The 25000-nt window shown below is 45.9% G+C and overlaps 3 protein-coding genes across 7 annotated transcripts in view; 2 read left to right on the top strand and 1 right to left on the bottom strand.

The window, feature by feature from the left end:
• hdac6 (histone deacetylase 6) overlaps positions 1-5134 on the top strand; it is a 15685-nt gene extending 10551 nt beyond the window's left edge. The window contains exons 17-27 of the mRNA XM_081609450.1: positions 2116-2244; positions 2310-2478; positions 2586-2791; positions 2860-3052; positions 3190-3339; positions 3421-3598; positions 3677-3948; positions 4018-4161; positions 4244-4390; positions 4463-4591; positions 4671-5134. Coding sequence (XP_081465576.1) covers positions 2116-2244; positions 2310-2478; positions 2586-2791; positions 2860-3052; positions 3190-3339; positions 3421-3598; positions 3677-3948; positions 4018-4161; positions 4244-4390; positions 4463-4591; positions 4671-4739 — 1786 coding nt within the window. The 3' untranslated portion in view covers positions 4740-5134. The remainder of the gene's footprint in view (positions 1-2115; positions 2245-2309; positions 2479-2585; positions 2792-2859; positions 3053-3189; positions 3340-3420; positions 3599-3676; positions 3949-4017; positions 4162-4243; positions 4391-4462; positions 4592-4670) is intronic.
• Positions 5135-8455: 3321 nt separating this feature from the next.
• On the top strand, positions 8456-16883 carry lhfpl4b (LHFPL tetraspan subfamily member 4b). Of its 4 annotated transcripts, XM_081609538.1 has the most exons (9): positions 8456-9093; positions 10677-10881; positions 11467-11546; positions 11727-11874; positions 11949-11981; positions 12045-12277; positions 12477-13562; positions 13661-13748; positions 14032-16883. In XM_081609538.1, the coding sequence occupies exons 1-5, from the start codon at positions 8875-8877 to the stop codon at positions 11975-11977; spliced, it is 681 nt and encodes a 226-aa protein (XP_081465664.1). In that variant the 5' UTR covers positions 8456-8874; the 3' UTR covers positions 11978-11981; positions 12045-12277; positions 12477-13562; positions 13661-13748; positions 14032-16883. The 4 variants fall into 4 exon arrangements, with proteins under 4 accessions (XP_081465664.1, XP_081465663.1, XP_017158710.1 ...); XM_081609537.1 differs by having other exon boundaries at positions 11467-11874; positions 12498-13562; XM_017303221.2 differs by lacking the exons at positions 12045-12277; positions 12477-13562; positions 13661-13748 and having other exon boundaries at positions 11467-11874; positions 14479-16883.
• A 1703-nt stretch (positions 16884-18586) lies between these two features.
• The window catches only part of pcsk1nl (proprotein convertase subtilisin/kexin type 1 inhibitor, like), a 6744-nt gene continuing 330 nt past the window's right edge, over positions 18587-25000 (bottom strand). Inside the window, exons 2-5 of one of the 2 annotated variants that reach the window (XM_081609522.1) lie at positions 23163-23418; positions 22655-22958; positions 22489-22581; positions 18587-19678 (exon numbers count right to left, since the gene is read on the bottom strand). In XM_081609522.1, the coding sequence (XP_081465648.1) occupies positions 19297-19678; positions 22489-22581; positions 22655-22958; positions 23163-23418 (1035 nt within the window). In that variant the 3' untranslated portion in view covers positions 18587-19296. The remainder of the gene's footprint in view (positions 19679-22488; positions 22582-22654; positions 22959-23162; positions 23419-25000) is intronic. The other variant, XM_081609523.1, reaches the window with a different exon arrangement.

Below are 25000 nucleotides of genomic sequence, written 5' to 3'. Positions count from 1 at the left end.
GAATCTTTTCGGTGTGTTGCGGTGAACGTGTGAATCGTCAGCGTGTTGCGGTGAACGTGTGAATCGTCGGCGTGTTGCGGTGAACGTGTGAATCTTTTCGGCGTGTTGCGGTGAACGTGTGAATCGTCGTCAGCGTGTTGCGGTGAACGTGTGAATCTTTTCGGTGTGTTGCGGTGAACGTGTGAATCGTCAGCGTGTTGCTGTGAACGTGTGAATCTTTTTGGCGTGTTGCGGTGAACGTGTGAATCTTTTCAGTGTGTTGCGGTGAACGTGTGAATCTTTTCAGTGTGTTGCGGTGAACGTGTGAATCTTTTCAGTGTGTTGCGGTGAACGTGTGAATCTTTTTGGCGTGTTGCTGTGAACGTGTGAATCTTTTTGGCGTGTTGCTGTGAACGTGTGAATCTTTTTGGCGTGTTGCGGTGAACGTGTGAATCTTTTTGGCATGTTGCGGTGAACGTGTGAATCTTTTCAGTGTGTTGTGGTGAACGTGTGAATCGTCAGCGTGTTGCGGTGAACGTGTGAATCTTTTCGGTGTGTTGCGGTGAACGTGTGAATCTTGTCGGCGAGTTGCGGTGAACGTGTGAATCTTTTCGGTGTGTTGCGGTGAACGTGTGAATCTTTTCAGTGTGTTGCGGTGAACGTGTGAATCTTTTTGGCGTGTTGCTGTGAACGTGTGAATCTTTTTGGCGTGTTGCTGTGAACGTGTGAATCTTTTTGGCATGTTGCGGTGAACGTGTGAATCTTTTTGGCATGTTGCGGTGAACGTGTGAATCGTCGGCGTGTTGCGGTGAATGTGTGAATCTTTTCGGCGTGTTCGGTGAACGTGTGAATCGTCTGCATGTTGCGGTGAACGTGTGAATCTTGTCGGCGAGTTGCGGTGAACGTGTGAATCTTTTCGGTGTGTTGCGGTGAACGTGTGAATCGTCAGCGTGTTGCGGTGAACGTGTGAATCGTCGGCGTGTTGCGGTGAACGTGTGAATCTTTTCGGCGTGTTGCGGTGAACGTGTGAATCGTCGTCAGCGTGTTGCGGTGAACGTGTGAATCTTTTCGGTGTGTTGCGGTGAACGTGTGAATCGTCAGCGTGTTGCGGTGAACGTGTGAATCTTTTCGGTGTGTTGCGGTGAACGTGTGAATCGTCAGCGTGTTGCGGTGAACGTGTGAATCTTGTCGGCGAGTTGCGGTGAACGTGTGAATCTTTTCGGTGTGTTGCGGTGAACGTGTGAATCTTTTTGGCGTGTTGCTGTGAACGTGTGAATCTTTTTGGCGTGTTGCTGTGAACGTGTGAATCGCCGTTGGCGTGTTGCGGTGAACGTGTGAATCGTCGGCGTGTTGCGGTGAATGTGTGAATCTTTTCGGCGTGTTCGGTGAACGTGTGAATCGTCTGCGTGTTGCGGTGAACGTGTGAATCTTTTCGGTGTGTTGCGGTGAACGTGTGAATCGTCGGCGTGTTGCGGTGAATGTGTGAATCTTTTCGGCGTGTTCGGTGAACGTGTGAATCGTCTGCGTGTTGCGGTGAATGTGTGAATCTTTTCGGCGTGTTGTGGTGAACGTGTGAATCGTCGTCAACGTGTTGCGGTGAACGTGTGAATCTTTTTGGCGTGTTGCGGTGAACGTGTGAATCGTCGGCGTGTTGCGGTGAACGTGTGAATCTTTTTGGCGTGTTGCGGTGAACGTGTGAATCGTCGGCGTGTTGCGGTGAACGTGTGAATCGTCGGCGTGTTGCAGTGAACGTGTGAATCTTTTTGGCGTGTTGCTGTGAACGTATGAATCGCCGTTGGCATGTTGCGGTGAACGTGTGAATCTTTTCGGCGTGTTCGGTGAACGTGTGAATCGTCGGCGTGTTGCGGTGAACGTGTGAATTGTTGTCGGCGTGTTGTGGTGAACGTGTGAATCGTCGGCGTGTTGCGGTGAACGTGTGAATCTTTTCGCAGAGTTGCGGTGAACGTGTGAATCTTTTTGGCGTGTTGCTGTGAACGTATGAATCGCCGTTGGCATGTTGCGGTGAACGTGTGAATCGTCAGCGTGTTGTGGTGAACGTGTGAATCTTTTCGGCGTGTTGTGGTGAACGTGTGAATCGTTGTCGGCGTGTTGCGATGAACGTGTGAATCGTTGCAGGCATCACCCTGAACAGCCTCAGAGGATTTCTAAGATCTTCGCCAAACATCAGCAGCAGGGATTGGTCGCCCGTTGCCATCGGATACCGGCCCGCCTGGCGACAGAGGAGGAGCTGGCCGTGTGTCACAGGTGAGAGGTGAAAGGTCGCGTGCCCAGCTGTCGCCACCTGGAGGGTTTACCTGCGTGTCTTGCAGCCTGCAGCACATCGAGCGGATGAAGGCGACGGCGGAGATGAAACCCCGCGACCTTCACAAACTGGGAAACGAGTTCACCTCCATCTTCTTCAGCAACCAGAGCTTCCAGTGCGCCCAGTTGGCTGCTGGAAGCTGCTTCAGCGCCGTGGACGCCATCCTGAGTGGCCAGGTAGGCCCGCAGGAACACCTGGGCGATTTCAAACAACATCCGACTCTGATTAAATAAGTAACTAAAAGGAGGCGCTGCCCCCTGGTGGCTGGCTGTCTCCACTGCAGCTGAGTAACGGCGTGGCCATCGTCCGCCCTCCCGGTCACCACGCTGAGAGAGAGGCTCCCTGCGGTTTCTGTCTCTTCAACACCGCCGCTCTCACCGCTCGCTACGCCCAGAGAAACTCCCATGATCCTCAGCTGCGAGTGCTGATCCTTGACTGGGACGTTCACCATGGCAACGGGACGCAGCACATGTTCGAAGACGATGACAGGTGAGGAAGGAGAGCAGTCAGAGTGAGAGCGCAGCAGCAGGAATCTGACCTTCTGTCTCCGTCTGCAGCGTTCTGTACGTCTCTCTCCATCGCTATGACGACGGGACGTTCTTCCCGTTCTCAGAGGACGCCGCCGCCGACAGAGTGGGCGTGGCCAAGGGGGCAGGCTTTAACGTGAACATAGCGTGGAACGGCGGGCGAATGGGCGACTCCGACTACCTGGCAGCGTTTCATCACGTTGTCATGCCGATCGCTGCCGAGGTAATCAATCACAGAACCATTGATTAATCAATTACTTTTACTGTTAACAGGCGGTTCATCTAATAGAAACTATCTAAAGGCCTCTGATTGGCCGTCTCCCTGCGGTGCTCTCTGATTGGGCCGATTTTCCTCTGCAGTTTAACCCCGGACTGGTTCTGGTGTCGGCCGGGTTCGACGCGGCCCGGGGAGATCCGCTGGGCGGGTACCAGGTGACGCCCGAGGGATACGCCCACCTCACACACCTGCTGATGTCACTGGCTGGGGGGCGTGTCCTCATCATCCTGGAGGTGAGCCCTGACTGGCCGATGCTCCTCTGCTCCTGATTGGCCGGTGCTCCTCTGCTCCTGATTGGCCGGTTTTCTTCGCAGGGTGGTTATAACCTGACGTCCATTTCTGACTCCATGGCGATGTGCACCAGCGTGTTGTTAGGAGACGCGCCCCCCGCCCTGGCCACGCCCTTCCCTCCTCCCCATCGCTGCGCCGTGGCAACAATCAGGGAAGTCATCCGACAGCACGCCCCCTACTGGCGCTCCCTGAGGATTACCAGTGAGTTTGGGACTTGGGCCCGGTTCTGGTTTTGTATCCGGTTCTTGATCTGATTCTGTCTGACTTGGTTCCTTTCAGTTCCAGAGTCGGTGCAGTTGGCTCTCCCCTCCCCAAAGCATCGTGGGAAATGTAGTTCTCAAGGCAGGAAATCAGACAAACGGCCGCTGCCCCCCGCTGGACAGGAGGTGTCCAATCAGATGGAGGGTGTGGAGCAGCTCACTCAGGGATTGGCCAGTCTAGATATCACTCAAGCCCCGCCCACCCCACAGGAACCGCCCACAATGGAGGCCAAAGGTGATGTGGAGTCTAAGTTGGAGAACAGCCAATCAGCAGAGAGCCTGCAGACTCAGGTGAGTTTCTTAGATCCGCCTCTCTCTGACCTCTACCTTCAAGTCTGACCACTTCCTGTTTCCTGTCAGAGTGTTACCATGGCAGCAGCAGAATCGGACCCCAAAGGAGGTGCGGGGTCAGGCGATGGGGCGGAGCCTACGTCAGAGGGAGCCTGTGGTTGGTCGAAGCCTCAGGTGTCTCTGGAGATGATGTGCAGCGCTGAGATGGGCGGAGTCAGTAGATATTAGCTCACCTGCTAACCGCAACCTTAATGAACGCCCAGGTGTGACGTCCAACCTGTCTGTCCCTTCGCAGGACGCTCTGTACGTGGTGGACCCTCTGCCCTGGTGTCCTCACCTGGATGCCGTTAAGCCCCTCCCTCCCTCAGGTGTTGACGTCTTCCAGGTGTGCAGCGACTGCGGTTCTGACTCTGAGAACTGGATCTGCCTCACCTGCTATCAGGTGAGCCGCCCCCCTGCTCTCCCTGTCTCCAGGATGTGGTCCCTGTCTCACCTGTCCCCTTCGCTCCTCCAGGTGTGCTGCGGTCGCTACGTTAACGAGCACATGGTGACGCACGGCGCCGTGTCGGAGCACCCTGTGGTGCTCAGCTTCTCTGATTTGTCCGTTTGGTGTTACCTGTGTGAGTCCTACGTCCACCACCAGGTGAGGCGGCTCTGGGTCGGGCGCGGTCCGGTTCCGACGGGTCGGCAGCACCGCTCATGTTCTGTTTGCTTCTGCTCAGGTTCTGGTCGAGGCCAAGAACGCCGCTCACTTCGCCAAGTTTGGAGAGGAAGTTCCTCCCTGGAGCTGAGCCGCCTGGTCGCCATGGAAACGGCTTTGCTTTAATCGTTGTGGTGCAAATCGCTTCCTGATCTTAACATGCTTTTATTCTGAAAGTCCTTCCCAGAGTTGGTTTTTGAAGGAACACTTCCTGTAAATATTCCAACTTCCTGTGACATCACAAACCAATAATCTTGTTGTGACGTGATTGGTTGGATTGGGAGATGATGTCACTCTCTTTTAAACAGCAACCAGCTGACCTGGTTCTGATCCGGTTCTGATCCGGTTCAGTTCGCCTCATTCATAAACCCAGCTGGTTCGTTTCCTCTGGATCAGAACCGGGTCAGAACTGACCTGTTAATAGTCAATATTGAGGTAAAAATCTTTTCATAAGTTTTATTGACAATAAAAATAATTTTTTTCTGATTCCAGTTTTTTATTGTTTTACTATCCGGTCCAGGGTATGGCAAACCGCTTTGGTATAAAATCAGTTTATGGCAAACAGCTTTGGTATAAAATCAGGGTATGGCAAACCGCTTTGGTATAAAATCAGGGTATGGCAAACCGCTTTGGTATAAAATCAGTTTATGGCAAACCGCTTTGGTATAAAATCAGTTTATGGCAAACCGCTTTGGTATAAAATCAGTTTATGGCAAACCGCTTTGGTATAAAATCAGTTTATGGCAAACCGCTTTGGTATAAAATCAGTTTATGGCAAACCGATTTGGTATAAAATCAGTTTATGGCAAACCGCTTTGGTATAAAATCAGTTTATGGCAAACCGCTTTGGTATAAAATCAGTTTATGGCAAACAGCTTTGGTATAAAATCAGTTTATGGCAAACCGCTTTGGTATAAAATCAGTTTATGGCAAACAGCTTTGGTATAAAATGAGTTTATGGCAAACCGCTTTGGTATAAAATCAGTTTATGGCAAACCGCTTTGGTATAAAATCAGTTTATGGCAAACCGCTTTGGTATAAAATCAGTTTATGGCAAACAGCTTTGGTATAAAATGAGTTTATGGCAAACCGCTTTGGTATAAAATCAGTTTTCTCTGAATTGTCATTTTAATCATCCTTGTAGTGGCGATTGTTTGTCAAACCAAACATCCAACTTAAGTTCCATTAAGCCACTAAGGCTCTGGGTTCAAGTTTCTTTAACGCAGGAAAAACAAAGGTTCAAAATCCAAACGTGTAAATTGTTCTTCATGATTTATTTTTACATCTTTGCAAAAAAAAAAAACAATTACAGAGATCAACTTTCCTTCTACCTCTTGCTGTGGTAAAAACCATCGGCCTGCTGGTCCTTTACTTATAGACGGAGGACCAACACACCTCACTTCCTGTTTGCTTACAAAAATAATAAAAAATAATAAAACAAAAGATAAATAAAATCAACAATTATTAACCTACAAACAAGTTCTGTAAATAATACAAAAAATATAAATTTAAGAATAAACTAACAAAATTCAAATGGATAAAGAAAATAAAGAATAAAAAGCTCCAACAATCCTGATTATTCCAGATCAAAATGGCGTCTGGATTCATCTGCTGCAGCTTCTCATCCATAAATACAAAATAATAATATAATAATGATGTGAATGAAGAAAAGAGAAAAGAAGAATTTCATGAACTGTTTAACAAAGTTTTGCTGTAAAATATAAAACTGAAGATAAAAACATTTATTTTTTATAGAAATTTCTAAATAAATCTGGGATTCATTACAGCTGATTTAGCTGCGTGAAGCTGACACCTCACCCAGTCAAAAAATCCAGCAAATAGTCTGAATGGTTAGAGCTCCGTTTGTGCAGGTTTGTGCCGTTAAAATTTTCGTTTGTGCAGTTTTGGTTTCTGAGATATTAAAAGTTATAATTTTGGCCGATGACGTCACCGTCACCCTATCATGTTCCAAATCAAACCTAAGTGTGGGCTACTTCTTTTAATTCTTCAGATTCTCAGCTGTTGTACAATGTGTACATTTTGTTTTGAACTTCAATAAAGACTTAGAACAAGAAAAAATGTGTCTCATTTCAAGAAATGTTTTAAGATAGCAATGTTTTTTCACGAACGTAGCTTCTCTCCACAATAATTGAATCCTGCTAATAAAGGACATGCAGCCTGACCCTAACGTAATGTGTATAACCTGTTCAACTGCTTTGATTTCGGAGGGTCTGAAGAATTATATTCACATTGTTGATGTACTGTCTGCTGATTATGCAGCAAACGTGTAAAAAAATTACATGAGCCTATAAAGGCCAATTTGCTAGTTGCTTGAGCAAAGATTTTGCAGAGTAAAACGGAAATGTGTCATTATTTCAAAGTTCATCCAAGTAATGTACTTAATATTAGTAAATATATTTTCAATGCAACGACTTTCATTTCATCCAATTTCTACATTAAATGTGTATGGGCTTCAAGGATTTTGAAAAGCTCCACATGTTTTGCGAACTTGACATAGTCTCACACAACTGGGATTGGCTCCCCCCACACGTAGTGAGGCTCCTCCCCCCCGATCTTGTTTTGCGAGCAAGTGTAATTCAACCTCTCGTTAATATTCCAGCGGTCTCAAATCGTTTTGAATAAAGTCATTTGGAATTTTTCAACCCAGATTTTGATTTTGAACAAGTAAATTAATGCTCAGGTTCACATAAAATACTGACTCAATGCAATCCATCCCCATAAAAGCAGGAGATGTATGCAGAGCTAGCTTATATATGCATTATTTAAATTCACAACTTGTATTAAGTGGATATTTCAAACCTTCTGAAACATAGCGAGCATCATCTTGCAGCCTTACATTATATTGAATCATTAACACTTAAGCATATGCACAAAGGGCACATCTCTGATTCAATTAAAAAATTTATTCCAAAGGAAATAAACATTAACAGGTATTTCAAGTAACGATGCATTATTGAATTATATATTTTAATTCAAGACTATTTAAGTGTGCAACACTGCTAGAATACAATTGTGGCTTCTTTGAAATCATGTAGGCAACAATTATTTTAAGCAATGCTAATCAAAGCCTTTTTTTTCTTTAACTAGATGCCTCGACAACCAGGAGTAGACAGAGAGTCTCTCTTCGCAGTTCTCTGCAACTAAAGAGGCCATTCTAGAAAACGGTCATATAGCCACTCCAGCTGCCGCTGCTGGACAGAGATAAGTCAGCAGTTGGGAAATAAAATGTCTGCAAAAAGTCTGTACATCTTTGTAAAGCTGAACAGACACAACATCTGGTCATGCTTGGAAGTGAATCAAGGAAGTGACCCTGAAAGCTCTGTGGACACAGAGTTGGACTCAGACACTGCTTCTCCTGGTCAATGTTCAGATTTTCAGTTCAAAATTATAACTTTTAATATCTCAGAAACCAAAACTGCACAAACGGAGCTCCAACCATTCAGACTATTTGCTGGGTTTTTTGACGTGGGTGGGGTGTCAGCTTCACACAGCTGTCAGATTTTTGTTTCTGAATGAAAATCTGCCAAATTAGGGCAGATTATCTTCTGTTACCATGGTGACAGCCTGGGTTACACTGCAGCATCCGGGTACTTTGCCTCTTCCTCTTCACCATCTTCCTCCTCTTCCTCAGACCGCAGTCCGCCGCGGCTCCAGCTCAGGTTCGGTTCGGTTCGGTTCTCTTCTCTTCGTGTTTCCTGTCGGTGGATTTTTGAAGCGTGGACGCGGCCCGGCTCGTGCATGTGTCGGTAAATCTGACAGACGTGACGTCAGCGTGTCGGCGCTTTGATGTTTGATGAGACGCTGGTGGCTGCGGAACGTTTGATCTTTTGTTTGTGTTTCCTCTTTGATGTTGCGGGATTTTGCTGCGTTCTGATTGGCTCCTGCCTTCTGATCCATCAGTCACGTGACGATTATTGATTATTGTTTGTTCCGAAATCAGCAGATGGTTGATGTATCTGCTTCTCTGATTGGCTCATTCTTTCAGCTCAGGAGTCAATCAGGAAGCAGAACATTAATCAGTGAGTCCTTCAGAACCGGTTCTGGCTGAGCTCGGACCTGCACTGAAACGGTTTGGACCTGGTTCTGGTTCTGGTTCTGGGGAGCTGCAGAATCGGAACCAACAGCAGCAGGTTGGGACTTTCAGCCTGCAGAAGCTGCTGTTCGGTCCGGACTCTGCGCTGGTTCTGGTCGGGTTCTCCAGAACCATGTCGGTGTCTCCGGGCCTCGCCGACCTTTCCCGCCTCTACCAGACCGAGTTCGTGCGCAGCGCGCGCGCGGTCGGCGTGCTGTGGGCCGTGTGCACGCTCTGCTTCGCCATCATCCAGGTGGTCATCCTGGTCCAGCCGTCCTGGGTCGGAACCACGGCGTCCGGGACGCAGCGGGCCGGGCCGCCGCTGCCCAGCGGAACCATGGGGCTGTTTGAGGTGAGGAGGCTGAACAATCACAGAACCTGACAGCTTCCGGTCTCATTACTGGGTCATGACCCGATTAAATTCTGGATTCAAATGTTTTTAATTGTATTTATTTATTTTACAATAAACCTTTTTAACATTGAGGCGATCAGCCAATCAGATGGCAGCGTTGCTTCCTCTAAAGGCGGCGGTGCTGGACGTCCGAAGGGTCATTTACTGCTCGGTTCCTAGAGTTGAGGAGGTGTCGCCACCAGGGGGCGCCGATTCTCCTTCCTTTGTGATCCTGTAGCGAGTAAGAACTCGCTTCCATGTTTCAGAGAAACGTCGGTGATGCTGAGCTGCAGATCGGTGCAGCTTTGGTAACTTTTCTCATGTGTGAGAAGATAATTTAAGTTAGGTTGAGATCTGGCTTCACCTGGACGAGAGAGAGTGGCTAACCACCGCTGCTAACTCCTCACAAGGTCAGAGGTCAGAGTGGCTAACCACCGCTGCTAACTCCTCACAAGGTCAGAGTGGCTAACCACCGCTGCTAACTCCTCACAAGGTCAGAGGTCAGAGTGGCTAACCACCGCTGCTAACTCCTCACAAGGTCAGAGTGGCTAACCACCGCTGCTAACTCCTCACAAGGTCAGAGGTCAGAGTGGCTAACCACCGCTGCTAACTCCTCACAAGGTCAGAGGTCAGAGTGGCTAACCACCGCTGCTAACTCCTCACAAGGTCAGAGGTCAGAGTGGATAACAGCTTCAACTAGATATTTAGCGATGCGCTAAGGTCAGATAATGGATGGATAAATATTTAGCACTTTGTTTGACGGGGTGTGAATAAATAATAAGTTCATGAATATCTGACTGTTGTCATAAAGCGTCATTAATACCATCTCTTACATAACTTTTAAAGTTTAATCAGTAATACTTTTATAACAAATTTATGTCAGTAATGATTTCTTGGTTAATGTCAAGTTGTCATGAAGACATTTTGAATAAAGTTAACTTTGTATTAAAAGTCATGATTTCCAGAATGACACTTTATGACAACAGTCATAAATATTAATGTCAGTCTGATTCACACCCCGTCAAATAAAGTGTTACTGTATTTATCTTGTTTTTCTCTTTGCAGCTAGTTAGCTTGCTAAATGTTTAGCTTGCTGAATGTTTAGCTTGCTGAATGTTTAGCTTGCTGAATGTTTAGCTTGCTAAATGTTTAGCTTGCTAAATGTTTAGCTTGCTGAATGTTTAGCTTGCTGAATGTTTAGCTTGCTAAATGTTTAGCTTGCTAAATGAATATTTAGTATTTAGTTAGCCAAATATTTCTTTGAAGCTAGACAAGCTAACTAGTTTGAAGCTAGTCGTCGTACTAAATCTTTAGCTGGATGTGTTCAAGCTGCTTTCACAACTAAATACACCAGGATCAGTGAACGTCGTGTGAACAAAACAATAAAGTCAAATAAACACGTTGCTCAATAAAAAGCAAGTTTTCCAGCAAGTGACCAAACCAGCCAATCAGCAGCATCACTGCTGACTTTATTTATCAATCTGAACTTCTACTGTTGCTAGATGCTAACAGTTTGTCTCTCTGTGCGTCCTGTCTGGGTCCAGGTCTGCCTGGAGTCCGACTGGCCGGTGCCGGACTGCCGTGGCGGTCTGTCCAGCCTGTCTCCGCTGCCGTCCTTCCAGTCGGTGGCCGTGTTGGTGGGCGTGTCTCTGTGGGCGGTGTGGACCAGCGTCCTCTGTCTCTGTCTCTTCCGGTTCTGCAGCGCCGCCACCGTCTATAAGATCTGCGCCTGGCTGCAGCTGACAGCAGGTCAGTCCCGGGTTCTGCTGGTCCTCCTGGGTCCAGTAACAGCAGGAAGTCACAGCTCTAGTTCTGACCCGCTTCCTGAGCAATCAGAACCTCAGCCTGGGTCTGATTGTTGGGACCTGATGAAGTTCAGATACTCAAGGGATGTTTGTAAAGTTGAGGATTAATTTTAAAGTCATAATTTCATCATTTAAAATGTCAAAGATTGAAATGTAATTATTTAATTAGTAATAATCATTGTCCACACACAGGTATGGAAATTCACTTTTGGCTTTGCATTGGGGTTAAAAACACAATACAGAGTTTTAAAAAAGATAAATATTTATCTTGAAACAAAGTATTTAATTTTACACACTAACTACTAACTTTGCAGGTAAATTAGATAAATAATTATCCAAATTCACTTTCTGGATGTGGACTACCAGAATAAAAGCTTGGCCTTCCAAACTTTTTATGAACTCAGTTTCATGTGATCATCGTTTATTTTCCTTTTGAACATTTCAGGTTAAAACGAGGCAACGTTTCTGCAGTTGCCCTCCCAGCCTGGTGGCGGCGCTGTGTGTGCTGACGTCTCCCCTCTGTCTGCAGGCTTCTGTCTCGCCCTGGCCTGCCTCCTGTTTCCCGACTCGTGGGAGAGTCCAGAGATGAGAGTTCTGTGTGGAGATTCGGTAAGAACGTTTTATTTTCTTCTTTACATCAATAAAACATCGTTACCATGGGAACAGGAATCAAAGCTGCCATTAAGGTTGTGCAGAAGTTCCTGTATCTGTGGACCAGCAGCCTGGTTACCATGGCTATGCTCACTGCTGGTGTCAGGATCCAGGTTTAGGCTCCGCCCCCTTCCCCAGGTGGGCAGCTTCTCTCCAGGTAACTGCTCCATCCACTGGGCCTACATCCTGGCGCTGCTGGGCATCTTGGACTACGCCATCCTGGCCACGCTGGCCTTCGTCCTGGCCAACCGGCAGGACGCCCTGCTGCCGCCCGACGCCCCGGACGGTGAGCCGCCGCCGCAGGAAGAACGCTGAGCGCAAGGTTGAATTGTTGATGCTGAAAATGTGTCTGTTCTTCAGTGACCGCCGGCCTGCTGATGTCCGCCTGAGGAGGTGAGTCCGCTCTTCTTCTGCTGCTTCAGCTCTTCTTCTTCTCATGTCTCTCCTCTTCTTCAGGGATCTGCCCAAATCGCCATGTTTCATCATCTTCATCAACAGAGGAGCTGGGACTGTTTTATAGTGGAACTGTCAAAGTTCCTGCATGTGGTGAACCGACATGAGCCCCGGATGTTCCCTTAAGGTTCCCTGGACGTTCCCTTAAGGTTCCCTGACGTTCCCTTAAGGTTCCCCGGACGTTCCCTTAAGGTTCCCTGGACGTTCCCTTAAGGTTCCCTGGACGTTCCCTTAAGGTTCCCTGGATGTTCCCTTAAGGTTCCCTGGACGTTCCCTTAAGGTTCCTGGATGTTCCTTAAGGTTCCCTGGATGTTCCCTTAAGGTTCCTGCGTTCCTTAGGTTCCGACTTTAGTTCCGGACGTTCCTTAATGTTCCCTGGAGGTTCCCTTAAGGTTCCCTGGACGTTCCTTAAGGTTCCCTGGACGTTCCCTTAAGGTTCCCTGACGTTCCCTTAAGGTTCCCCGGACGTTCCCTTAAGGTTCCCTGGACGTTCCCTTAAGGTTCCCTGGACGTTCCCTTAAGGTTCCCTGGACGTTCCCTTAAGGTTCCCTGGACGTTCCCTTAAGGTTCCCTGGACGTTCCCTTAAGGTTCCCCGGACGTTCCCTTAAGGTTCCCCGGACGTTCCCTTAAGGTTCCCTGGACGTTCCCTTAAGGTTCCCTGGACGTTCCCTTAAGGTTCCCTGGACGTTCCCTTAAGGTTCCCCGGACGTTCCCTTAAGGTTCCCTGGACGTTCCCTTAAGGTTCCCTGGACGTTCCCTTAAGGTTCCCTGGATGTTCCCTTAAGGTTCCCTGGATGTTCCCTTAAGGTTCCCTGGACGTTCCCTTAAGGTTCCCTGGACGTTCCCTTAAGGTTCCCCGGACGTTCCCTTAAGGTTCCCTGGATGTTCCCTTAAGGTTCCCTGGATGTTCCCTTAAGGTTCCCTGGACGTTCCCTTAAGGTTCCCTGACGTTCCCTGACGTTCCCTTAAGGTTCCCTGGACGTTCCCTTAAGGTTCCCCGGACGTTCCCTTAAGGTTCCCTGGACGTTCCCTTAAGGTTCCCTGGATGTTCCCTTAAGGTTCCCTGGACGTTCCCTTAAGGTTCCCTGGATGTTCCCTTAAGGTTCCCTGGATGTTCCCTTAAGGTTCCCTGGACGTTCCCTTAAGGTTCCCCGGACGTTCCCTTAAGGTTCCCCGGACGTTCCCTTAAGGTTCCCTGGACGTTCCCTTAAGGTTCCCTGGACGTTCCCTTAAGGTTCCCTGGACGTTCCCTTAAGGTTCCCTGGACGTTCCCTTAAGGTTCCCTGGACGTTCCCTTAAGGTTCCCTGGACGTTCCCTTAAGGTTCCCTGGACGTTCCCTTAAGGTTCCCTGGACGTTCCCTTAAGGTTCCCTGGACGTTCCCTTAAGGTTCCCTGGACGTTCCCTTAAGGTTCCCCGGACGTTCCCTTAAGGTTCCCTGGACGTTCCCTTAAGGTTCCCTGGACGTTCCCTTAAGGTTCCCCGGACGTTCCCTTAAGGTTCCCCGGACGTTCCCTTAAGGTTCCCGGACGTTCCTTTCCCGTTCNCTTAAGGTTCCCTGGACGTTCCCTTAAGGTTCCCTGGATGTTCCCTTAAGGTTCCCTGGATGTTCCCTTAAGGTTCCCTGGACGTTCCCTTAAGGTTCCCTGGACGTTCCCTTAAGGTTCCCCGGACGTTCCCTTAAGGTTCCCCGGACGTTCCCTTAAGGTTCCCTGGATGTTCCCTTAAGGTTCCCTGACGTTCCCTTAAGGTTCCCTGGACGTTCCCTTAAGGTTCCCCGGACGTTCCCTTAAGGTTCCCTGGACGTTCCCTTAAGGTTCCCCGGACGTTCCCTTAAGGTTCCCTGACGTTCCCTTAAGGTTCCCCAGATGTTCCCTTAAGGTTCCCCGGACGTTCCCTTAAGGTTCCCCAGATGTTCCCTTAAGGTTCCCTGACGTTCCCTTAAGGTTCCCCGGACGTTCCCTTAAGGTTCCCCAGATGTTCCCTTAAGGTTCCCCGGACGTTCCCTTAAGGTTCCCCGGACGTTCCCTTAAGGTTCCCCGGACGTTCCCATAAGGTTCTCTGGACGTTCCCTACAGATCCAAAGTGGACGGAACTGCAGAGTTAGTTGGTGAAAGCTAACTATTTAACTTGTTTACTAAATACATGATTCAAAGTAAATAATTAGCTTAAATGAAATATTTAGTTTGGAGCTAGTTAGCTTGCTAAGCTAAAGCTTTAGCTTTCAAACTAAATATTTAACTTGCAATAGATGAAGTGCCCTTCCTGGGCTTTTATTTTGGAATTCCACATCAGATCGGGTTGACATTTGCCGGTTTTGTTCCAGAGGTGTTCCTCTTCCTCCCGGAAGTGAGATCAATCGCTGGAAACAGATTTTTTCAACATTGCATCATGTCCCCAGTTATTTCTGATACATTATTTCTTTTTGCAACTGCAGCGGCTGGATCAAACGTGGACCGGATGTGAGCTTTTATTGTGAAAGCGGCAGGTGAACGGGTGAACCATAATGTCTTGAGCGTCGCCACGTGGACATCTTGTGCGGGCGGCTGGTCGAAGAGCCGGCTGCAGTTAGTTTGGGTTAATTTCATGGTTTTAAGTTGGTGTAGATAAAATAATAATGTAAAAGTTAAAATAATGTAAAATATTTTATGTTTATTAAAAGTTGTACAAATGTTTCCGGAGAGGAACCAATGTTTAATTTGTTGTTTCGTTTAAGTACATGTTTTTAGTTACACGCCACAGTCCGTAGAGGGGAGAAGGACCTGGCTGCAGCCAACAGGAAGGGGCGGGACTCAGACCTTATTTGGAAATGGGACCATTGCACTCCGGAAGTGAAGGGGGCGCTATTTCCTATATTATCCACGGTCTCCCGTTTTTCTTTTCTTTTTAATTCCGTGATATATCTTCATCTGTAGGAAGGAGTTTCTCTCTCAGCATGTATTTCAGCTTCTCTCTTTTATTTACTTCACATGAGCTGCAGACCAACAGACAAACTTCTCAGAGTAGTTAGAATGGCAGGTGTAGCAGCAGGTAAATGATGGTGAAACCAAAAACATTTCTGTCTCAACTGTTTGCTGAGAGAACCTGGAAGACAGAGAGGAATATTTCAGCAGAGCATCCGTCCTCTCTGTCCATCAGTTCAGCTCATGAAGGTGTTTCTGTTCCTCTGGTACTGAGAACATCCATTAGACGTCATTTATTGATGGTACAATATTCTTAAAACTCAATGATAACATTTACCTGTAGCAGGCCAAGTGTTTTACTCAATGCACAAATTGTTGATATTGTGATTCTACAAATGTTTTATTTTATTGTTTTAGAGACGAAGGAAAATTTCCACCTTGGAAAACTAAATAGTTTAATCATATTTTTCCTATATATTGGACTCGACCAACAAAACAAAAATGTGGATTATTGCTTGTTTAACAATCCTGGTTATTCGTCTGAACCTGATTAATTTGTTTATTGACTTTTGCTCAATTAAATTTCTTATGTTTATTTTGTATATGCTATTTTTATTGTTGATAAGGTTTTTCATGTCTTATTTCTTTTCTTTCTCCTATAAGTGATGGAGATACATAGATATGATTTATAATGTATAAAGGTGTTGTTTATGTCACCTAAGCTATTTTTACATCCTGAAGAAAAATATGTTATTTTAGAAGATAATTTATCTTTCACGTTGCCAGTAATGACGAAATTAATCGTAAATAATAAAGATTTTGTGGTATTCTCGTTTAGTGACGTAATTATATTAGTTGTGCTACCACCCCACGCCACTAGAGGCAGTAGCAGACCCGAAAAGATGTGAAAAAGGAGCAGATTTAGAACAGAAAGCAACGGAAATGGTTAAAAACTGTGAGCTTTGCTGAAGTAAATAAAAGAGAGAAGTTCAAATACATGCTGAGAGAGAAAATCCTTCCTAAAGATGAAGATATATCACGGAATTAAAAAGAAAATAAAAACGGGAGACCGCGGATAATATAGGAAATAGCGCCCCCTTCACTTCCGGAGTGTAATGGTCCCATTTCCAAATAAGGTCTGAGTCCCGCCCCTTCCTGTTGGCTGCAGCCAGGTGGACCTGGTAGTGGCAGCATGGAGAAGCTTGTTGAGGCTCAGAAGACGCGACTCGAGATTTCTTTATTAACCCTTTCAGGTTGAAGCGGCCAGTGACGTACTCATTTTAGTGTTTTAGTTTTGTTTGTAAATAAAATGGTTATTTGAAAAATGTGTAAAGTTTGTTAGCCACGTGTTTTAAAGATGACGTAATGAGCCTGTTTTTGTAACGTTTAGCTGTGTAATAGCTGTCTGCTCTCCATGTCTTTCTTTCTGTAAAATGTATTTAGTGTTTTGTACATCATAGTTATTAAATGCCAGTAACTGTCGATGATCGCCTTGTGTCCGTTTTCTACCGGGAGGGACTTAGAGAGACCATCAAGATGGCGTCTTGTTGGAAATATTAGTTTAACTATGTTAGTTTTAATGCTGTTTAACTTCAGCACTTCAGCTGGATGCTGATTGTTTCGAGTCGGCCTCAGTTTAGGTTGGATTTGTGCAGTTCAGTTTTAAAGGGTGAGAAACTGATGAACTTGGTCCATTTTACATTTTTTCTAAGGTTATTGAGCTAAAACAGCCAATCAGATCACTGGGTTGTCTTAACTGTCTTAACTGCCACACTTGGTGATCTTAGTGTGTGTCTTCATTAGCATTCTTTATATTAAGGTAATTAATTATGGGCAATAATCCATTTCCTTTCTGGCCGGTTTCTGATGACCATATTGAGCTGTTGGTCTGATTTTATGCATTTGATTTGAATAAATTGTGGCTGATTGTGAAGTTGAACAGTGGCTGTTTGTCGTCTTTGTGGTTTCACTTCTACACACAGCATCACCTGGAGAGACGAGAAAACATCGAGCAACAGGTACAAATGAATCGTCTCAACAAACTAAGACCGGTCTCAAGTGCTACAGCAGCTAATTTAGCTAAAGCTGCCTGGAAAATACTGCCGACCCTTTCAAGTAGCCACAAAATCAGCTTTTCCTGCTGATAAACTGTCTGAACAGGTTATGGAGGATTCTCTGCATGTTTCTAATTCAAACTTTGACATTTTCCTGTAAAGTTCTTCAGTTCTGCCATATTTAGCCTGAAACCGTCTCAGTGCTGCCCTCCTTAGATTAATCGGTGGTACTGCAGTTGAATTTTGCTAAACAGTCCAACTTTACAGTCTCAGCACTGGTCCATCTCTGACGCCCCCTGGTGGCCATTAAAGTCTCCAACAACAGAAAAGTTGGTTTATTGATTAAAAAATCTGTAGAGGGCCTGAAAGTCTGATTATTGTGATAAAGTGGAGAGGATGGACGCAGAGCTTCTTTCCTCCTGACCCACTCACCGCCTCCTCTTGTCTCCACGTTTGGCCACGCCCCTAAGTGACTTTAGGCTCCGCCCACTTTGGTGGAATTATACTTTAACATGGGGGTTAGTCCTGGTCTGTGATTCTGTGCCCTGGTTCCCTAGAAAAGGGTTAGCAACCAGTGACAACATGCTCAGCATATTTAAATATGCTTAGTGGCTATAACAATAGAATAGGATGGAATATTCTGATATTGATGTTTGATGAGCATATTACAAAGCACACAGCCGTTCAAAGTTATTTATTAATTTATTTAGTAATATTAATACATATTTATTTAACTATACAAACACAAATAAATAATGATTAATACTGAATAATATATATTGGATACATGTTTATATGTATGTATATACATATATTTCATGTTTTCCAGCTGATGAGTTCTATCTTCAGAGATTCAGCAGCTGAGATTGAGTCCAAACTCCGATGTGATTCATCAGTGAATCGTCTCTCTCTATAGATTCTCCCTCTTCTTCCTCACATCGTGTCTTTAGGAAACCTTCAAAACAAAAACGGAAGATTTAGGATGTATCTTACTAGTGAGAGAATTACATATAAATAATAGTCTTTACCACCTGTGTAAACTTTGCTAGTGAATGTTATAACACATAATATAAGTTTTATAATATATGTTACATTGTTTAATTTATAATATAGGCTCTTGTGTCAGATAATCTAAGTCAATGTTGGAGAATAATTAATTATTTTAGATTTACAGAATCTCAGTTATCCTTCATAGCGGCTGAACCCGTATTACACCGAGCACTGTAGCTAATATTAGCTGGTATCTATTAGCCGGTGGACATAAATACAGTAAAGTAATATTCTAATCACAATATATACACAATAATATGTCCATCTTACTTGTGAAATGTTGTCTGTGGAGCCTCACATCAATAGTCCATCGATCAGAACAACAATATCCTCAGTGCTGAGGCATCTTCTGCTGTTTGGTTCAGCAAAGTAGGAGGGACGACCTCTCCAAGATGGCCGCCGTATTTCCTGCTCCGGAGCAGCCAATGCGGGGTCTACTCTTATATTATGTCTATGGGTCTCTCCACCTGAACCGGACGCTGGTGACCCCTGTGACCTCTGTGACCTTGGTGAGTTTTTCAGCACAAACTGAGACGAGTGAATTTAATAACTTTATTTCTTATTGTGACACAAATCAAAGTTTCTCCACAGACGGACGAGTCAGCACAGCAACAAGCTGAAGGTACAGGAACATCGACAACCAGCAACCAATCACAGAGCTGAGAAGCTGTTGCCACGGTCACAAACACTGTTCATCACATGTCCATTTGTCCTAACAGAGGGAACCTGTCAACTACGACTCCCAGCAAGCCTTGCTGCTAGAAGTCAGTCAATGAGAACTTTGTGTCTGAAGGTCAGAGGTCAGCTTTGATGCTGCTCTGGAAAACCGGAGCTAGCTAGCTACTGTTAGCATTCTATGTTTTTAAACAGGAAGTGAGGACGTTTGGGTCTCTGTGTGAGACAACCCAATTTAAACCAGACTGATTTATTTATTAAACCTGCTGATCCTTCACAGCGTCACAAATCCAACAGCAGGGGGCGCTCTCGTTGTTTTTCAGCCTAGAAACTCATGGAATCGGAGCGTAAATAGAAACCATCATCACTGCGTACCAGCCGAGGCTCATGGGTAATGTAGTGTTGGGACATGTTAGATCAGAACTTTGCTTCTTCTTGAAAATTCTTCCTGATTTATACAACAAACATTTGATCCGCTCAGATTACACAAGCAGCAAAACCAAAGAAACGATACGAACAATAAAAATGTGAGACACGACCCAAACCATCTTCCTCCTCCTCCTCTTCCTCCTCTCACTCCCTCAGGTAATCCAGAATCTGATCCATCAACATCTGGGGGTCGTAGTTCAGCACAGCCCTCCTGCGGCGCCTCCCGTGGTTTACTTCCTCCAGCTCAGCGGTTGCCATGGTATTGATGCGTTTCATCCTTTGCAGCCCGGGTCCTCGTGGGCGGAGCTTCTCCTCCTCTTCCTCTTCGTCGTCCAGCCTCTTTACTCGGAGGAGGGACGGCTCGTTGCTAGGCGACTGGCCGTCCAGGGAGCGGCGGGTTCGTCTGTGGGCGGGGCTAACGGGTTCGGCCATGGCGGACAAGTCCCTCTTTGCTCTGCGGCCTGATGACATCATCACCTGGGCGTCGTTAGGGCCGACACTAGACAGTATCTTAGCAACCATCCGCCTGCAAAGGAAAATCACAGAAATTCACACAAGAACCTTTACAGAAATGAAAAAAATAATTATTATTATTATTGTTTTGAATCATTTTTGTTTGAAAAACATTCCAGAAATGTTAAAGTTTTAAAGTCTTTAGCTAATCTTGCTAGCTAAAGATGCAGCTAGCTAACAGCTAAATGTTTAGTTTGGTGCTAGTGAGACATTTCGTAGTTGGCAAACTAAATATATATTTTTATTTCCTTTATTTAACCAGGTGAACCTGTTGAGACCCAGATCTCATTTTCAAGAGGGACCTGGGCAGAAACCTGCAGTGGACAGCAACCTGGCTACAAAACTAAAATATTTAAAGATTAGTGAACAAACTAAATGTTTCCTGGCTAAATGTGCAGCTTCAACTAGATTTAGCTCTTAACTAATTAACTGTTGTGTTTATAGCTACACATTTAGCTAATTAAATATTTACTTTTTAGAAAAAAGAACCTAATTAAACCAAATTATTGCTGCTCATTTTTGATTGTTGGATGATGTGAGAACATTCATCATGAAACGTTTGTATTTCTGGTTCAGAATAACGACTCGGCTGCATGGAGGAGCTGATCAGGTTACAGCAGCTCTGATCCAGTCAGTGGTTCTGGTTCTGGTTCTGGTTCCTCCTGGTAATTGAAGGCGACATCCTGTTAGAGGGAGCGAAACACAAATCAGGATGATTTCTGATCTGATTATTGATTCAAATGTTCTGGGTTTAGTCCTGAACCCTCCTGCTGTAAAGCTGCTTTACTTCGTTTTATTCCTCGTTTTCACCAGGGATTTCTGAGTGTTTTTGTTGGGTGTGTCAGGTGATCCTAGTTATATGTGTTTTTATCATTATTATTATTCCTCCTTCAGATGCGTTTCATTCACATCTCAGCTGTAAGGGTCCCAGGACCAGCATTTGTATCATGAAGTAATTTTATCCCCATATATTTTATTGAATTTTCTCTTTTAGGACACAACAAATGTACAAACAACAAACTTAACATTGTAAACTTATACACACTTACATTCATTCACCACTCAAACCTGCATTTGTTTAGCTCCAGATACACAAAGCCCTTCAGATGAAGACAGAAAATAAGACGATATATAAATGTAGTGAAGACGATCATTAATAAGCTCCTTCAGACTGAAACAGGGCGATAAAGCTCATCGCCCTGTTTATTGGCGATAAGCTTTAGTTTTTCCAGTCGGAGTGAATTTTCAGCGTCCCAGAGACGGAGCGTCCAGCTGCTCCAGCAAAATGCAGTAGATCTTCATAGTTTGTCATTAAGTATCTATCATTCCAAGCAGTTTAACCTCTACATCAGTGGTTCTTAACCTTTTTTCAGGAACCGAACCCACCAGTTTCATATGTGGACTCACTGAACCCTCCTGCAGTGATAAATAAAATATGATTTTTTTTAACCCAAATTCAAGACATAGGGGTGACCCAGCTAGAGTCTAGTTCACTCCATGGTCACCAAGTCTTCTTAAAGGTAGAGTCTCTGAGATCAGTTCTTCAAACTATACTCAGTGTTTTCAGCAAACTGACTGTCCAGTAACGACCAGAGGTTTTAAAATCTGCCACAGTTTCAACAGGTTGGCCATCGAGAGAAACTGGAACCACTTTAAGGTCTTTAGATCATTTAATTAGCTTTACATTCTTAAGAGAATGAAAAATTAATCATAAATAATAAAGACTTTGCGGTATTCTGATTTAGTAATGTAATTATATTAGTTACCTCCTCCACACCACTAGAGGCAGCACCAACCCCGGAAAGATGCGACTAAGGAGCAGATTCAAATCCCTGCAGAGAGTGGAGCTGCTTCAATCAGGCTCCTCCGCAGCTCTGATTGGCTCAGCAATGTAACGTGATCCTCTGATTGGCTAAGCAATGTAACGTGATCCTCTGATTGGCTCAGCAATGTAACGTGATCCTCTGATTGGCTCAGCTATGTAACGTGATCCTCTGATTGGCTCAGCAATGTAACGTGATCCTCTGATTGGCTCAGCAATGTAACGTGATCCTCTGATTGGCTCAGTAATGTAACGTGATCCTCTGATTGGCTAAGCTATGTAACGTGATCCTCTGATTGGCTAAGCAATGTAACGTGATCCTCTGATTGGCTCAGTAATGTAACGTGATCCTCTGATTGGCTAAGCAATGTAACGTGATCCTCTGATTGGCTCAGTAATGTAACGTGATCCTCTGATTGGCTAAGCAATGTAACGTGATCCTCTGATTGGCTAAGCAATGTAACGTGATCCTCTGATTGGCTAAGCAATGTAACGTGATCCTCTGATTGGCTAAGCTATGTAACGTGATCCTCTGCAGCAAGTGACGGCAAAGCGGGGCGTCATCACGACTTTACAGAAGTTCATGTGTCTTTACCTCCTGCAGAGGCTCCGCCGAACCCCTGGAGTTCGATCGAACCAGGTTAAGAACCACTGGTCCAGTGGGTCTTTCACCTTAAACAAATCAGATGGACCCCTAATGACATTCTTCCAAAACTTCTGGATTTTAAGACATTTCCCCCCAGACGATGGAGAGACGTCCATCATCAGGTAACTTGTGACGACTTCAGCCTGCAGTTCGTCTGTGAACCAGAGGAAATGTGTCTAATTTGCAAACGGTGCCTCTGTTGATTCTTATAGGCTTGTGATGGTTTGGTCCAAAGACGGATGAGGTTCTCCAAACCCTGTTGGTGGTAGTTGTGCCCACGGTCACACTGGTTTGCTCCACTGCAGATTGTAGAGACCAGTTTAGTTTTGAGCGCCAGTCAGGTGTGAGGTCCTACCTGAGGGCGTCCTGGTCTCGGCTCGGTGCCGCTGAGGTCCGTCCGTACTCCCTGGTTCTCTGCAGCAGACTCTGGACCAGCCGGGGATCCATCCTGACAAACATCCACCCGTCCCGTTAACGTCTACGCTCTCCTCTTCCTCAGACAGCTGCTCTGACTCGCTCACCTGTCCAGCTGCGGCTCCACCAGGTCCCACCAGGGGGCGCCGGGCCGCCCCATGCTCACGCCCCGCCCCGTCTCATCGTAGTCTGCAGCATCGGTGGTCTGGAGGTCCCCTGGAGGCCCCTGCTCCTCCTCCTCATCTTCCTCCTCCTCCATCACCTCCACGTCTCCGGGGCCGACCAATCCCGCGCTCTCTGCCTCGCTCAGGAGGCGGAGCAAAGCAGCCAGGTAAGCTGTGGGAGAACGTGATTGGCTCTGGAGCTTATTCTGAATAAAATGTGACGTCAGAGGCTCCTGCATCCTGTTGGCTAAAGATTTTAGAGCTTTTCATGAAAAGGAGAATAAAATGAATGAAAACTTTAAAGTCAAGAGTTTTAAATGTTGTATGAAATATAATGCAGCTGTTTAAAAGTGTAAACCCTGTATCTGTTAAAACTGCTTAGTGAGAGGAAATCAGCAGCTGTAAATGAATAATAATTGTAATATTTAGTGAAAATGGCTCAATAAACAACCTGCTCGCTGCTCCTCCTCCTGCTCCCGCCTCTGGTCTCTCTCCACCAATCGCTGCAGAGCCTGGTCGATTCCCCGCCCTCTCCAGTCTTCTGATTGGTAGTACAGGTCGTTGGCTCCGCCTCCTGCTTGCAAGGCTGGATATGACATCATTTGGTCATCATATGGCAGCCGGATGCGGAGGTCTCTGCGCTGCCGTCTGATCCCGCCCACTGAGACGTCCAGGCCACGCCCACCGCCAAGAGCTGCGGGGAGAGACTGAGGCAAAGGAGAAGAGGATGAGGAGGACCGAGAGGAAGCTGGAGTTAGCTTCTGATGAGGGAACTGTAGTAACCCTGCCTGTTAGCCTGTTAGCTCTGTTAGCATCCTGCAGTCTGCCTTCCTCCATGTTGGGAGGATTTAACTGGTCGTCATAGTTTAAAGCTAAATAGTTAGCTTTGAGCTACATAAACATTTAGCAACTTAACATTTAGCATCAAGCTAAATATTGCCAACCTCCGAATAAAATGTCCCAAGTCATTTTCTGCCAATAAAAAATAAATTTAGTAAAAAATGACTTTGACCTTCACTTTATTTAGCTTGGAGATAAACATTTAGTGTAAGCTGACATTTACATGGATGACATGGTGAAAATGGGCGCCAGATCAAGAACCGCACAGCATTCTGGGAGACGCAGGCAGAGGAAAGGCTAGCTTAGCTAGCTGCTCACGGCTAGCTAAGCTAAGTTGGTGGCTCACATTGCTAGGCATTCTTCAGTTGCCTAGCAACAACCTGAAACAGGAAACGTCTGGTCAGCAGTTTGACAGATTAAACACTAAACTGATCAATAATGATCAAGACTGACTGATATGAAGCTGTGACGTTGTTCCGACTCGGTCCAGCCCAGCCGTAGTGATGGGTCTGACTGTCACACAAGCCCCGCCCATCTCTCCAATTCTTCCTTCAGGGATTGGTCAGACCGATGGCTCGGATTGTCAGGAACCAATCAGATTGATCCATTTCCTGTTTCCTGTCCTGATTGATGGCAGTAATAAACTCTCCGGGGAACCAGATTAACTGACTGGTGTCGGAGCTTCAGGCAGGTTTGGACCGATGAGTGACTGATGAATGGAGCTGAATCAACAGGTCATGTTTTCATAATGACGTAACCATGGCAACGGGCCGAGGCTGAACCCGATTTACCTTCAGGGGCAAGAAATGAATGATTCACTGCTTCACTAGCAAGGAACCACAACACACACACACACACACTAACACGGACTAACACACACACACACACTAACACACACAGACTAACACACACACACACTAACACAGACTAACACACACACACCAACACACACGCACACACAGACACACATAGACAAACACAGACCAACACACACACACACTAACACAGACTAACACACACACTAACACACACACACACACACTAACACAGACTAACACACACACACCAACACACACACTAACACACACAGACTAATACACACTAACACACACACAGAGTGATGTAAGGTGACCTGCTGCATCCTGTGTAATACGCTGCCTTGTTGCTGTGGGTGACCATGTCCTGTCGTTATGGTGACAGCAGATGAAATAAAATGTCGCAGAAGCTTCAGACACGCACACACACACACACACACACACACACACACACACACACACACACACACACACACACACACACACACACAGTCCTGATTCACTCCTGTTGTTCTGAGGACTGTGGGATCCAAACCCGGTTCTAAATGGTTCTGAATCTGAGGCTGAACGTCCAGCCTGGTCCTCACACAGCAGGTAAACTCAGACAAACAGGAGCAGAACACACAGACACACA

Source organism: Poecilia reticulata, chromosome 7 (genome assembly GCF_904066995.2).
Source record: "Poecilia reticulata chromosome 7, P_reticulata-male-v2, whole genome shotgun sequence".
NCBI classification, from domain to species: domain Eukaryota; kingdom Metazoa; phylum Chordata; class Actinopteri; order Cyprinodontiformes; family Poeciliidae; genus Poecilia; species Poecilia reticulata.
Note: the sequence above shows the minus strand (reverse complement) of the source record. Positions and strands in the feature narration are given on the sequence as shown.